Genomic DNA, 14,362 nt, shown 5'->3' on the forward strand with positions numbered 1-14,362 from the left:
GGGGTCTAGAGTTGGATGGAAGGGAGATGGGAGGGTTGACGTCCTTTCCCGTGTAAGCCCTGTCTTCTTTTCTCTCCTCCTGGGTGGTTACTCGGCGATTTCTCGGGTTTTCTGGTGCCGCCTCTTCCCAAGTAATAGCTATGATTTATGGGGGACACACAAGCGGGGGCGGGGGGATCGGGTGCGTGTGTGAAACGGACGGTGGCAGCAGCAGCAGCAGCTCCCGCGATTAATCAGTAAAATTCGCCTCCTCTGGCATCGCTCGCCGCCGCTCTTCCTGACTGCCCCTCTTTGCGTGATGTAAGATCAGACGCGCTCTGCATCGCGGAGTCGAGGCACACCAGCTGCTCCCGCTCACAGCCACCTCGGCAGCCGGCTGAAAGCAAGCGAGGCGGCCAACGGACGGACGGACGGACGGACGGAACGGGTGGGGGGAGGCGGTGGACGGGAGCGGGGGGCTGAGGCTCCCCGAGCAGATTTTTTCCAGGGGCAGATTTGCCAACCACGCCGCTGTCCCGCAAAGGTGCTCGCTTCTGCGCGACTTCCCGGAGGGCGCCGCCGAGCCCCCCCCTCCGGCGCTTCCAGCGGACACCAAGTGGCCGAGCGCTCCAGCCATGCCCGCGTTTCTCCTTTTCGCCTGCCGCTTCGCCTTCCTTTCGGGATTATTTCCGATCGCTCCGATCCTGGCGGTGGGAGCCGAGCCAGGTAAGTCAGGCGTCTGGCTCGGAGGGTTCGGCTTCTCTGTTCCGGTTCCAACGCGCTCCGCGTCCCCCCCCCACTTTTTTTTTTTTTAAAAAAAATATTATTATTATTATTATTATTATTGGCTAGGTCTCAAACTTAGGGCTAACTCTTGCAAGCCCTCCTGTCGTCGCGGAGAAGCGCTTGCCTTCGCTTCGCCGGGGTTCGAAGAACCTCCGTTGGGCTGGGATCGGGTGGGGGAAGAAGTCCGATCCTGCCTGCCCCGTCGAGCGAGCGAAATCCGGTCCTCTTGCCAAGCAGCGGTGCCGGCTTCGCTGTGCCTCTGCAGAAGGTGGCTATCTTGGCTTTTCAACCGCGGGGCTCGGCTCCCTTCCCACGCTCGAGCTTTTGAAAACCTGCAACTTTTCCCCCCTTCCTCTTGTCTTCTCCACCCCCCCCCACATACATACATCAACAACCCCCCCGCCCCCCAAATAGTATGAAGGGAACTGTCATTCCCCTAAGGTCTGGTTTGCCTTCTTCCTTAACCTCGCTTCCAGAGTTTTGTTTTGCTCTTTTTTGTGGGGCGAGGAGACGTAGAGGACCCGAGCGCGCCACTCTGTGCTGCGAAAGTGGCCTTGGGCTACAAACTTCGCTCGCTTCTCCTCGCTTGGCTAGGCTGACCAAGCTTTTCCAGAACCGGGCTGAAGCCAAGCGAGGCTTTAGATAGGAACCGTACACGATTCCCACCCACCCCCAATCTCGGTCCTTCAACGGGCTTCCTTGGTAAATGAATGCTGCGGGACTTAAACCACCATCTGTTGGCGATAAACAATCTGTTATTCTAAACATAAGAGAGGATCCTAAAAAAATGGAATAATCCCCGGGGATTACTGTGAAATTTACTTCCACGTCAAGACGGTTTCGAATTGCAATCCTCCAACGGGACTTCTCTTGAGGTGGAATCTCTTCTGGGTGGGTTGTCCTAGGCTTAGATTCCACCCATGCTTACTTGGAAGTAAGTCTTATTGTCCTCTGTGGGGTTTACTCTGAAGTAAAGGTGCGTTTAGATGAAAGCGCAATCCTATGGCTGTCTTCCCAAAAGTCATCCTCCATGGCTTGGATAAGACTTATCCCCTAACCTAAGCAGACTTGAATGTGTCTGGCATTCAGATTTGCTTTGGGGGGAATTTATTTGGGTTCAGTTTTTAACCCCCCCCCCAAAAAAAAACCCCAACCCGAATCCAAGATCGGGTATGATCCTTTAAAGACTATTTATTGTGGAACATGATGGTTAAAATCTCCAAACTGTAGTCACATCCTGGTTGGTTGCCCCCCCCCAAGAAAATGCAAAGAATTTAATTATAATTCCCACACTTCAGTGATTAAACAGAACAAGCTATGCTAGGAAAACTTGAGTCTTCTGGAAACCTCTGATTAGAATGAGCTATAGTGCTACCAAGATGATGGGGCAAATTATCTCTAGATGCACTTCAGGCTGCAGGAAGCCACTGAAGTCTGGAGAATGATACAGAATTGTGCTGTTGGAGCAATGCTAGGTAAACAGGCTAGGCTCCTCCATCATCTGACAGCGGTTCTGTATTGATATAAGGTTATAGATTTATTATCCGGCAACAAATAATAGGCAGGAATGGTGCAGTCAATGTATCTCCCTAATATTATTGGCACTGATACACATGTGAAATTCTTATAGTGAGGGTGCATGTTCTCCGGCAGTATAATTTTGCAGCCATTGACTCTTCACTGCTTTGAAAAGATCTTCTAAAATATGCTTTCTTTGGCTTTTCTTTTTATCTCACTCTTATCTATTGATATTCATTTAAACAGTTGGGTGTTCTGGCAAGGCTACATTAAAATATCCCAGCAACATTAAAAAAAAAACACAAGCTTTTATCTTTCTTTCTTTCTTTCTTTCTTTCTTTCTTTCTTTCTTTCTTTCTTTCTTTCTTTCTTTCTTTCTTTTTCTTTTTTTTGAAAAAGGCCCCTAGAATCCAGACTTTATGATATTGTCAATATAAAAATCTTGATGTCTGCTCAAAAGCAACTTCCATTAAGTTCAATGGGCTTGGTCCCTGGTAAATAGACATCCAATTATAATCTTTGGCTGCCTTTTACTAGTTTCCTAAACATACAGCCATTTCTGTTGGTTGCATATTTAAGAGAATAACTTCCATTGATTCCAACGGGACATTCTGGGAAATTGTTTGGAACTAAGTTTCATTAAAATGGCAGCAAAGGGATGTTGGGCAGGTCTGTTTGAATTTTATTACCTGATCAACAAAGCAGTTTTCAGCTGGATAACAGCCTCTCTCTCACTCCCTCTCTCCCCCTGCTTGATATCTGACAAACAGGCAAAAATATATGAGAAAAATATCCCTGTTGCAGCATTGTGTGCGTATCCCTGCATTTCGCACGCCAGAATTCCCACATGTTGCATGTCTGCTCATTATGTTGCGTTCAAAAATGACAGCTACTGTGAAAGAAGTCCACCACATGGGCTCATGTAGATGTTCCTGCATAAAGCACAACTTCTAAAAAGACAGCATGTATTTCCATGTAAATAAGCCCAAATTCCAGTGAGATGTCCTACTTTTGGATCATGTCCTACTATCTTCCAAATCTGAGACACAAATCACTTAAAAATACCGGTAAATGGAGGATTAAAACTGTGGGCAGGATATCAGCATATTGCCTAGTTCCTAGTTTGTGAATCACACTAATTCCTAACATCAATTGTTTTATTGCTCACTGAAGGGAGGTACATGGTTTAAACGAAGGTTATTTTTCTGTGTTTTGTGTTATGTGCCTAAAATTTATTATCTAATTATCTAATTTATTAAAGAGGAATGAGTTAGATTTATTTATTTGTTCCTTTGTTTATGTACTGTAGCTTGAAACACACATCAAAGTAAGATATGTACTTACTTTCCTCTTAATTGGTACTAAATTCAGAAAGGTTAGTGATTTTCCCAACTCAAATAGTATACCTTGTTTCAGATTAAATGTGAAACAAAGCACAAACTCGGATAGTTGTTCAAGGTGTGCAAACCGCAAACCAAGAATGCAATAAATATTATGATCTATACAGCTGAAAAGAGGGGGAAAAATCTAGTTTTTTATTGAACATAGTTATATGGGAAATTACACTCACACCGGGGAAACTTTCTATCTCTCTCTTTTTTGCTCTCTACAAGCTTAATACCAAAGTGTTTGCTGTCTGTTTAAAACTAATTTGAAGAAATACAAATGGCTTTAGATATGCTGTTCGGGGCCCTTGTTTCTCCTGTAATTGAACTACTGAACCTGTTAGATCAATTTCCCAGCTGGTTATAAAAAATTAAATAGATGTTGCACACTACGAGTGACAAGAACAAAAATCATTGCTTGGCAGAATCTCAAAAAATAAAAAATAATGCTTTAGCCTTGGGAAAGATTTGAGTTGAGAAGTGTTTGAAAGAAGATAAAGGAAGGACTGTGAGGTAAGTCCTTGAAAATCCTGGCTTCTTCATTATCTGTGTATGAAATTTCTTCCTTAGATACTTCGTCCTGAGCCAATTTGGGCTCTTCAATGTATCATTCTTTCCAGCATGTATTCTAGAACTTTACAAACTTTGGTCGAAACTGAACTCTTGCAATTACCATTACATTTGCTATAGAAATGATATTCACAATGATCCCTAGAAACCAAGGTGGCTGTCTCCACTTGGTATGGAGATTGACAGGTACCAGTTTATTTAGAAAGTCAAGAGAATGCTTTCTGATTTGGTTTGGTGTGCTTTTTTTTGCTCAGTTCCATGCCTTGTAACCATCCTCTAGGATTATGGGATAAAAATACTATGTCAATTTAAGTTTGAATCAATCCACTGTGAAAATGCAACGTCCTTTATGTTATACTCACCAAATCTTATTCACCTAGAGCCAACATTCTCATCGTACCGCTATGGCATGTCAGATCAAGAGAAGCTCAATGAAATTTTTTGGAAAGACCTGGAGGTTGTGTTTAAATGTGTTAGCTATTCCAAACTTTAAAGAAATGTATCAGAACACGGGAACCCTTAGGAAGAGACATTTTTCCATCAAATGAAATTGGGGCCATATCACTAAAGGATTAAAAAAAAAACCTTCTAAATTACAGTTTAATGCTAGTTTTCTGTCAAAGGTTGCAGCATCCCTTTACAAAAATACAATTGCAGGTTGCAGGTTGCATTTGATAATGTTTTGTAAGTCATAATGGAAAAATTTGGTGAAAGATGAATGAGAAGATTGGTAACATGGGAAAGAGGATGAGGAAAACATCTACCCTACCAGAAGGTTATTTTTGTAATGTTGGATGCACAATTTATTTTCTTGACATGATTTCTTATGGAAAGCAACATTTTGTAAAATGCCAAGGGAATTATCTTGATAGAGAGAGATAGGTATTGGTGTTAGAACCCCCAGGATAATACTAAAACTAACTTTCAGGAGGAATTGCTTGAACTTCAGGATGGTGTCTTTTTTTCCAAATGACAACATGTTCCCATTTGTACATGGGTACAAAGTAGCATAGATGACATAATAAGAGCGTATGCACCAAGATAAATTCCTTGTGTGTCCAATCACACTTGGCCAATAAAATTCTCTTCTCTTCTCTTCTCTTCTCTTCTCTTCTCTTCTCTTCTCTTCTCTTCTCTTCTCTTCTCTCTTCTCTACATTACATTCAAGCAAATATTATTTTTACAAAGTTGAATTTTTATAACAAGGCTTTTCTCAAAATATTTGCGGAAGGTCATTTTGGAATACCAATAGCTGAGAGATGCCAACTTTCCTTTAGCGATTATATTTCAGAATAGCACTTTGAGATCCAAATCCAGCCAGTTATGGGTGGGTGATGTCATGGAATATGCTTAGAAATTAGAAGCTGCAAATTGGCAGTTTGTGCATTGCTAAGCTACTTATGTAATTTTAAAGTTTTCTGTATTTTGGGTACAATTTCAATTGCAATGAAAGAAACTTCAGCACTTCAAAGCTTAATGGGCCAAACCAAGGGTCATACTTGCCTCCAGTAAGCGGAGAATGAAGCCTGGTGTAGCTTCAGATTTTCTAAAGCCTCCTTACATGTAATCTTATTATAGAGTCCAGGATCCTCCCATCGTGCGTACAATATTTACAAAATGCATACACAGTGAAGTCTGTTTTAAACCCAAATCAGATTGATCTCTATTGAGAAATCTAAAAAAGATTCTTTCTGGTTAGAGATGCTAAAAGACAGTGACTTGCTTGTTTTTTTCCGACAGAGACCTGTTTGTGGTTGTGTATTTTTTAACCAACAAAGTTCACAGCCGACATCAACCTTGCAAAGAGCATATTGGTATTTATGAGAAGTATTACATTGTCAGACATGAAAGCACACTGTGTGGTGGATCAGACAGATGTTACACCGGCAAGATGTCCTTGCTGTATAAGCTCTTTCATATATTGTTGACTTAACAAAGGTTTCATACAAAAGTAGTTTGATTTTACCTAAGGAAGATGCCGTGAATAAAAACTACGGGAATTTTCTTCCCCCCCTCCTGTATCCAATGGCCAACCATATGTCACTTTTGAAGACTTACATCTGAAAAGGACTGCTCGTTTTATCTGCTAACTATATGTAAGTAGAAGCTGGAGCAACTTAAAACAGAAAGGATCTGTTTATCAGACAGTGGATGTGAACTGAAAAGAAATTACTTTGCACGGATGAACTAAAGATTTAATAACTGAACTATTTTTCTTTTAATCCTTATTTTAGAACTTTTTTTTTTTTTTGGTCATATCTCTCTTTGGCTTCCAAAGGGTCTTACTGAGTATGTTTTTAGGCTTTGCTTTAATCTCATTATTAATACTTTAGAATTAGAAGCAGAACATTTAAGGGAAAAAAAAAATACCTTAGCTCTACTATGCTGTTTCACATGAAACTCCTCCTTGTCGATCTGATAAAAAGCATTCTCAGCGGTTGTAAGATGGGAAGTTCAAATAAAGCTCTTGTAGGATTTCAGGAGAGAGTTTTTCACCCTCATCCTTGCAAATCTCCCCATTCCTTCATTAACATATATTCTAAATAACACGCAAGAAGATTTACAAAGGAAAGACGTGGAAGGACATGATAATATTACCCGCTTTGATTCATTACAAAAATATTATATACGGGGAGCAGATTTTCCTCTATTAAAGACGCCTATTTTCTTTTTCAGTTTCAAGTTAAACATTCTAGAACTAATGCCAAATCTCATATTTTCCCCCCGTTGATTGTCGTCCATGGATGCATCGTGGGAGAAAAGCATGGGAGAAGGGCTTTATACTGGCAGATCACATGAGTATCTCAGTGTTGTATACAATTAATAATAAATAATTATCCTACCCATCGTCCTTCAAAAGCATTCAAGATGGAGCACATGATTGTTCTCTGATTCTGTTTACAGGTCAGCCTCGACTTAACAACAGTTCGCTTAGTGACCGTTCAAAGTTACATTGAAAAAAGTGACCTGTGACCGCTTTTCACACTTAACGACCATTGCAGTATCCGTGATCAGAATTCAGATGCTTGGCAGCTGGCATGTATTTATGACCGTTGCAGTGTCTCGGGCTCATGTGATCGCCCTTTGCAATCCTCTGACAAGCAAGTCAATGGGGAAGCCAGTTTCACTTAACAACAGGCTTAGTTAATTTAACAACTGCAGTCCTTCATTTAACAACCATGGCAAGAAAGGTTGTAAAATGGGGCAAAACTCACTTAACTGCTGTCATGCTTAACGATGGAAATCTGGGACTGAATTTTGGTCGTAAGTTGAGGACTACCTGTACAGCAGTGTTGTGTACATGTTTGACTAAAAGACTATCCCCCAGTGAACGATACCTGGGTAGATTTAAAGTGGGATCATTCAAGGGTTGTGCGATTTTCCACTAACGTCTTTCGGTTTCACCAAATCTTTGTCCTTTTTACTGATAAATCTGCACCGTAATGGTTGGAAAACTATGGAAGAGGAACTAAGTCACTAAGATCTTTCCAAAGTTCAACTTCCTGCTTATTGCATCACAACTGAAAATGCCTACATGCACCAAGAAAAGTAGAAAGATTGGGAAGGGGGCAAATACAGCAATATAGACCAGCTGACTTTTTTTCTTGCTCATACAGTATTACCTGCATTCTGTTTTACATCTCTCAGTCCGAGAGTCCAGAAATCAAAACTGGTCAAGTAAACACTTAGCAAAATGAGAACAGGGAGGTTGGAATCAAAGAACCTTTTGAGAAATGAAGAATATCAAAAAGCTCTCCACAAAGTTCAAAGAATCTGGGTTACCAAACATGTGTCTGCGTACTTAAGGAAATACACTGAATTTTATTCCATTTTATTGTGCATTCAAGTCACTCCTGATCACAGGTAATTGCTTGGACAAGTTCCTGCAGTTTTCTGGCGAGATTGTCAGAAGCGCTTTGCCACTGCCTCATTTCTAGAGCTGAAGGGAAGTGACTGGCTTTGTACTGAGGAAGCGACTAGAACTCATAGTCGCCTGGTTTCCAGCCTAGCGCCTTAAACCACTACACCAAACTGGCTGTCATAGAGAATATACTTAAGGGGTGGGTGGGAAGGATAGCATTACAGAACTGAGAAAAGACTCAGCATTTGGGTTGACAAATGACAGACATATGCACTGTGTGGATTTCAAATGATTTTGTATGAATCTAAATTCACACTTCACCCCGTTTTGAGCAATTGCATTTTTAAAATAGTTTGGTGTTAAACACTCTCACTAGGGACTAGTAAACTTCTATGAACGCAGATTTGTTGCTGAATTAATATATTCACCATGGAACGCTGTGCATATTTACTCTTTCCCAGAAGCACATGGGACGATATAGAAACCTCTTTGTCTTCTTTTGATGATAGACAGCACTCCAGTTTTTTGGACTGAATATTCCTTAACACTTTAGACAATTAAATATGATGCATTTAATATGTAACCCATATCGACATCTCTGCATTTCCACTTCTCCTTCATTTTTTAGAGCTGTCTATAGAATGGGACACTGCCAGGATTGCCTTGCCCACTATTAAGTTAAATGAGTTGTGACAATCCTCAATCTTGAGAGGAGGATGAGACGTAAGGCTGTCCATCTGTCTTTCAGGGGGATGAGATTTCACATTTCAAAATCTCTAGCACAGGCTCTGGAGGTTACTGAAGTCAGATCCGTCCACTTAAAGCTCAGCAGGCTGGAGAAGATTTGCTTTTAAGGGGGATGATACCATATAGGAAATAAGGCAGTTTGGAAACACGATTGAAAACAAGCAGCACATATGCAGAATCCTAACGAGGTGTCAGCCCGCATAGTGGATTCATATATCATGTTGAGTCACTTTGTGATTTGTCTGGTTTTGGCTTGCTTAGGTTGCAGCGGGAATTCAGATAGTGTAGTTTATAAGCTATCGTAGCAGGGAGCGGCAAACCGTCAATTGTGGCTTATCTGGCAAACTTCAATGAAGCTGTTAACCATCATACATAAATCAATTGACAAATGTAATATGTAGAGGACAAATAATTCTCTCCCACATTCCATTTCTTACATAATTAGAGTACCTCGGAAACACCTTAAATGAACAGTTCAGCCAGAAGATATAAATTTGAATAGACTTAATACTAACACATCTGAGTGTTCTTATAATTACAGGGACTACTTACTGATGGAATGTGCAGAGCACATTAGGAGCCTTAATTACACATTCTGTTTTTAATCTCAAATGGCAATGTTCATAATATCATGCAGTTTTCCAAAGAAATTTAAAACTTGCATCCCTTTCCTTGTTTCATTTCAAGGTCCTCTGTGAGCGAGTGGAATTAGTTATCCTTTGAAAGGGCTTTGATCAACAAAGAACATTGGGGGCTCATGAAGCAGCCCACAAAACTTATATAAGATACACCATATTTGGACTATATAAAAAAGGAATCTGTCCTGTGAGTTGAGCTTGACTCTTCTTAAGCGTATGGACATCTGGGTAGGCCTCTGACAAGAGTATGGAAGTGGATTCCTATTGTCTCCTCCTGAAATGGTTTTTCAGCTTCAGTATTATGCCTGAAAATGTTAATCAGGCCTAACTCTGCCTAACATTTCTGATGCTGACGCCTGCTGTAACATTCAACCTTTAACAATCGTTTTGAATATGATGTAGTTCGCTGTAAATGGGTCACCTTCGTTGGCCAGATGAAAGAATCCAGATGACTTACATCTCTGCTCAGCTACACCCAACACTTGAAAAAAAAGGGTCAGACCCCCCCTCCCCCGCCTTCTTATCTTTAACCCTCCCTCTGGATATGACCTAAAGGAGACCATTTCACTCTGTTGTAGATGGCCTCAAATGGTTGCATCTACTGGTGGTATTCAGCCGGTTCTGTCTGGATTGCGGGAACCAGTAGGGGTGACTGCAGGAGGTTCCGCCCACCCACCCGGACGTAATGCATGACTACTGTGCATGCGTAGAAGGCCATGCACATGCACAGAGGTGGCGTGTGCGCTCACATTTGTGAACCAGTAGGGAAGGTAAGTGAATCCCATCTCTGGTTGCATCCAATTGTGTTCTGTTGTTTGCACAATCTCTTGGGATTCTGACTTTTATAGGTTCTAGTTTTGATGGATACAGGGGTGGACAATTAGAACATTCCCAAGCTTCTGCTCAGCCAAAGAAACGAGATGACAACCTTCCCCAAATGTAATGAGATTGTTTCCCCCATCCCATATTTTATTATCAGGGAACTACCAGCCTGGGGGACAACAGAGAAGTATTGACCAGACCAGTATTGAAGAAGAGGGAGCCATCCTCTTCAAGTTAAGAGAGCTCTTTTTCTTACTACAGGAGCGATGGCTAGGCCTGCAGGAATCATACTGGTGATACAAAAACATAGCCAGTGTGGATAGCGCATATCACTCCCCCTTCCATTTTTTTTTACATTTAAAGTAAAATATGTAGGCTGAACATATTGAAGCTTAGCGAAGGGTTTATTTCTTATTTCACTTCACAGTCATGCTGCGGGAAAATGCATCACTGTTGGCAGCTGGCCATTGAATATGAGCTTTAGGTGTGAGGCTATGGGAACCACAAATATGAGCTTGGGGACCACATGAGGTAGACAAGCTTACAGGCTACAACTTGTCTGTCTTTAAGTATAGAAGAATTTAAATGCAACACTGTGTGAATGCTGGCATCGAGGTAGCAGACTGTGATCTCATTATTCTTTTCCCCTCTACATTTCTGCTCCATCCTTTGAAGGTCATTATTCAATTATTTTTACAAGAGACAACTTTGCCTAGATGAGCGTACTTTTCAAAATACCCAGTGGTATTTCAAATACACCTGGTATCCTGAATTGCACAATGCCACTGTTGAACCGTAGTACATTCTTATACCCTGAAACAAATGTATGCTAAATTGTAGAGTTAGGAATAGAGAACTAAAAGAGAATGCATTCTACTCACACTGTTATTTTTATGAAGACTTCTCCATCTCTTCAGTTCCTGCTGAGTGCCTGCCTTGTGTGAGCATTTATGTCTGGCCATAACTTTCAGAGGATTTCCATGGATGAGTCTGGTGACCTATTCTATGCTCCCTCATACATATACAAAATCCCTGGTTCTTTATATTTGAGCAAGCTCGGATAAAGTGATTTTGATTCAAGTTGCCATACAATGGAAGAGTGCTTACTCTTCAGAGGATATAGTTATATTAAAACCTCAGTGTAATGAGTCCTCCCACCTAAGAAGATTTCAGATCTAAGCTGATTTGGACAAGCTCCCATCCTGATCATGGATTAAGTTTCAAAGTATATTAGATAGCATTGATGTAAATCTTCAAACTGATATTCAGATTTCACAGACACTGTTCACTCCCCTACATTATGGCTAATATTTAGGGTTTCTTGTATAAAGAAAGCAGAGGAAGAAATAACCAAGTGTCAAAAATGTTGTGCCTTTGGCATGTATCACATGGGTTTCTGAAGTGGCACAAATTCCCACACAGAAAGGTCTTGTGAACAAGCCAACTACAGTGGCTTGGTGCATGTTGCCCGTTCCCTGTCATTTGATTCTACTTACTAGTGTTAAGAACAAACAAATCAAAGATGATTAGTTAGATCTGCCATTTAAATCCAGATTTGCGCTGCCTTTTATGAGCTGGGATTCATAAATCAGGAACAAGCTTTGGCTTATCATCCTGATCCTGATTTATAAAGAGGAGAAAAAGCTAAGCTTTCAATCCAGTTGACATGCTAAACTCAAAATAGGAATCCGTTTAGTAGTGAAACACCAGATAGAATATTTGGATAGAGTGGTAGTGATGAGGACTACAAAATGAATGTGGTAACATCGTACCTGGATAGGTTTTTTTTTCAAGCAAATTGGTTTTTTCCCTTATCTTTTTTTCCCTTGCTTCTCTCTCTCTCTTTTTTAAACAATGAGATCTGTTTATTTTGGGGCTAACATTACAGTTTTTATGTTTTTCCCATACAAATGGGAAACTACTCCTAGTTTCCAGCAATCACAACCCAAGTCCTCTCTGAGGATTCCCCAAAAGGTACTCAGACAACATATGAAGCACTAAAGGTAGCAAGTTGCTTTATCTTCATGTTAATCTAATATTAATATTGATTGAGGGCATGTTTTATGTAGAGGAATTCATAGATTGCATGTGTGGACATTTTGGGCAAAGAAGAACAATATACAGCTAATCCTGTTGATGGGATGGGAAATTCCTAGGGCTAATTACTTCTACAAAAGCTGTTAAATAAATTGGTATCTATATAGGGTTAGCAAAGAGATCTTTTTTCAGATCAACACAAACACACACACACTTCTATAATTCTTACTAACTCTACTAGTAATATATTAACACCCCCCCACACACCCTTTTTCTATTATCTCTATTAATCATCTCCATTTCACCTCTACTTTTATCATCACCATCTCTTCCAGTGGTGGGTTTCTACCGGTTCGGACTGGTTCGGGCGAACCATTAGCTCTGACTATCAGCTGTGAGCGAACTGTTTCACTCCGATTTTGAAGTGGGCCTGCCCGCCTGCCCTGCGTTATACTCACTTATATTTTTGTTTTTGAAGCCCAGCTGATTGGCACAGCAGAGTGGATTGCCACACCTCAGCTGTTTTCCTTGCCGGTAGCAATGCGGAAGGTGAGTTTTCTCCAAACTGCACACGCATGCACAGTGTGTGTCTGGCACACGCTTAGCGAACCGGTAGGATCCCACCCCTGGCTTCTACCTGTATTTCTGCCTCTACTTCTTCCTTTATAATCTCTATCTCTATCTCTATTTCTACCTCCATCTCCATCTCCATCTCTATCATCTCCATCTCTATCTGTATCATCTCTCTCTCACACACACATTCTCTCATGTCTATTTCTATATCACTATCACTATTTCTATCATCCCTAACCTTATCTTTGTCCCTAAATTTGCTTGGCGAATTATCTGATGAATTTTGTACTGTGGATGAGGCTATTAGTACTATTTTGGGAGACATAATTAAAAGCAGTCTTTTTCTCAGGCGCTGAAGCAACAACACAGAGCAGAATGCAGTAGCAGATGCATTTACTTAGATGTTTCTCAGTAGATGGTGCTCAGAGGTAAAGAAACTGATATGAATAACAAATTGCAAAGCAATAGTTGGACCTAAAGGCACAAGGTCATGATTTAAACACATAATTGGATTTTTTTAAGCCTAACTTTAGACACAGAAAATATCCTTTTAATGATTTTTGGACTGCAGGTCTTCAGTTTATGTAACTGACCTTTTTTTTTTAATGATTTAATAGGATTTTAAAAAAATAAAAAAAGCCAACACATATCTCCTGGGAAGACAATTTTGTTTTTTAGTGATATTTCATATTACATTGTAAATAAAAATGTATCATGTATACATCCAAATTACTCTGTCTCCTCATTGATTCCCTCCACTTTCTGATCTCCAGAATTTGTATGTATAATATTTCATTTGTCCAGAGGCTGGATATTTTATTATATCTATGAATAAGTCACCTATTACTAAATGTGTCTCATGGATGATGTTTATTAGATTGGGATACCTTATGATTCACCAGATGACACAAGTTATGTCAGATTCAGTATTATCAACAGCTTAGAATTGGGCTTTAATGATCAACACTCAATATATTAGAATTATCAACCTGGAAACCAACAACTTGCTCTTGAACATATATTTGTAAGGAAGCTACATGCATTAAAACATTTTTTTTAAGTATTTTTTAGTCTTGAAGGTGTTTTTCCTCAGCAAGTAGGAGATTCCTACAAATGGAGTTATTCTTAGAAAATATGGGGAGAGTTCAGATTCTCCTCGTTTTAACAAGTAATTTTGGTGGATAACAATGTCTCAGTGGTCATTTTTCATTCACAAGATCAAATTAGCCAGGGCGAACACTTTTTGTGTTATGCCTATGATAAAAGAGAAAAGGACATCTTCTTCTTTCCATGTATATAATCAAACTGGATGGGCAACTGCTAAGGAAATCAGAAGAAAAAATAAAGAGTTCTTGTATACTTATAGCTTTTTGCCATCCAAGACAACTGCAACATTTGGCCTAATGATCCAGCCATTCCTAGATCTACACTATCTCTTGTACCAG

The 14,362-nt window shown here is 40.3% G+C and overlaps 1 protein-coding gene across 1 annotated transcript in view; it reads left to right on the forward strand.

The window, feature by feature from the left end:
- Positions 1-614: 614 nt before the first annotated feature.
- LRP1B (LDL receptor related protein 1B) overlaps positions 615-14,362 on the forward strand; it is a 989,801-nt gene continuing 976,053 nt past the window's right edge. The window contains exon 1 of the mRNA XM_070957016.1: positions 615-705. Within this exon, the coding sequence (XP_070813117.1) occupies positions 615-705 (91 nt within the window). The remainder of the gene's footprint in view (positions 706-14,362) is intronic.

The sequence above is a fragment of the Pituophis catenifer genome, unplaced genomic scaffold (assembly GCF_029215685.1).
Source record: "Pituophis catenifer annectens isolate HBS135680 unplaced genomic scaffold, rPitCat1.0.hap2 SCAF_1, whole genome shotgun sequence".
NCBI classification, from domain to species: domain Eukaryota; kingdom Metazoa; phylum Chordata; class Lepidosauria; order Squamata; family Colubridae; genus Pituophis; species Pituophis catenifer.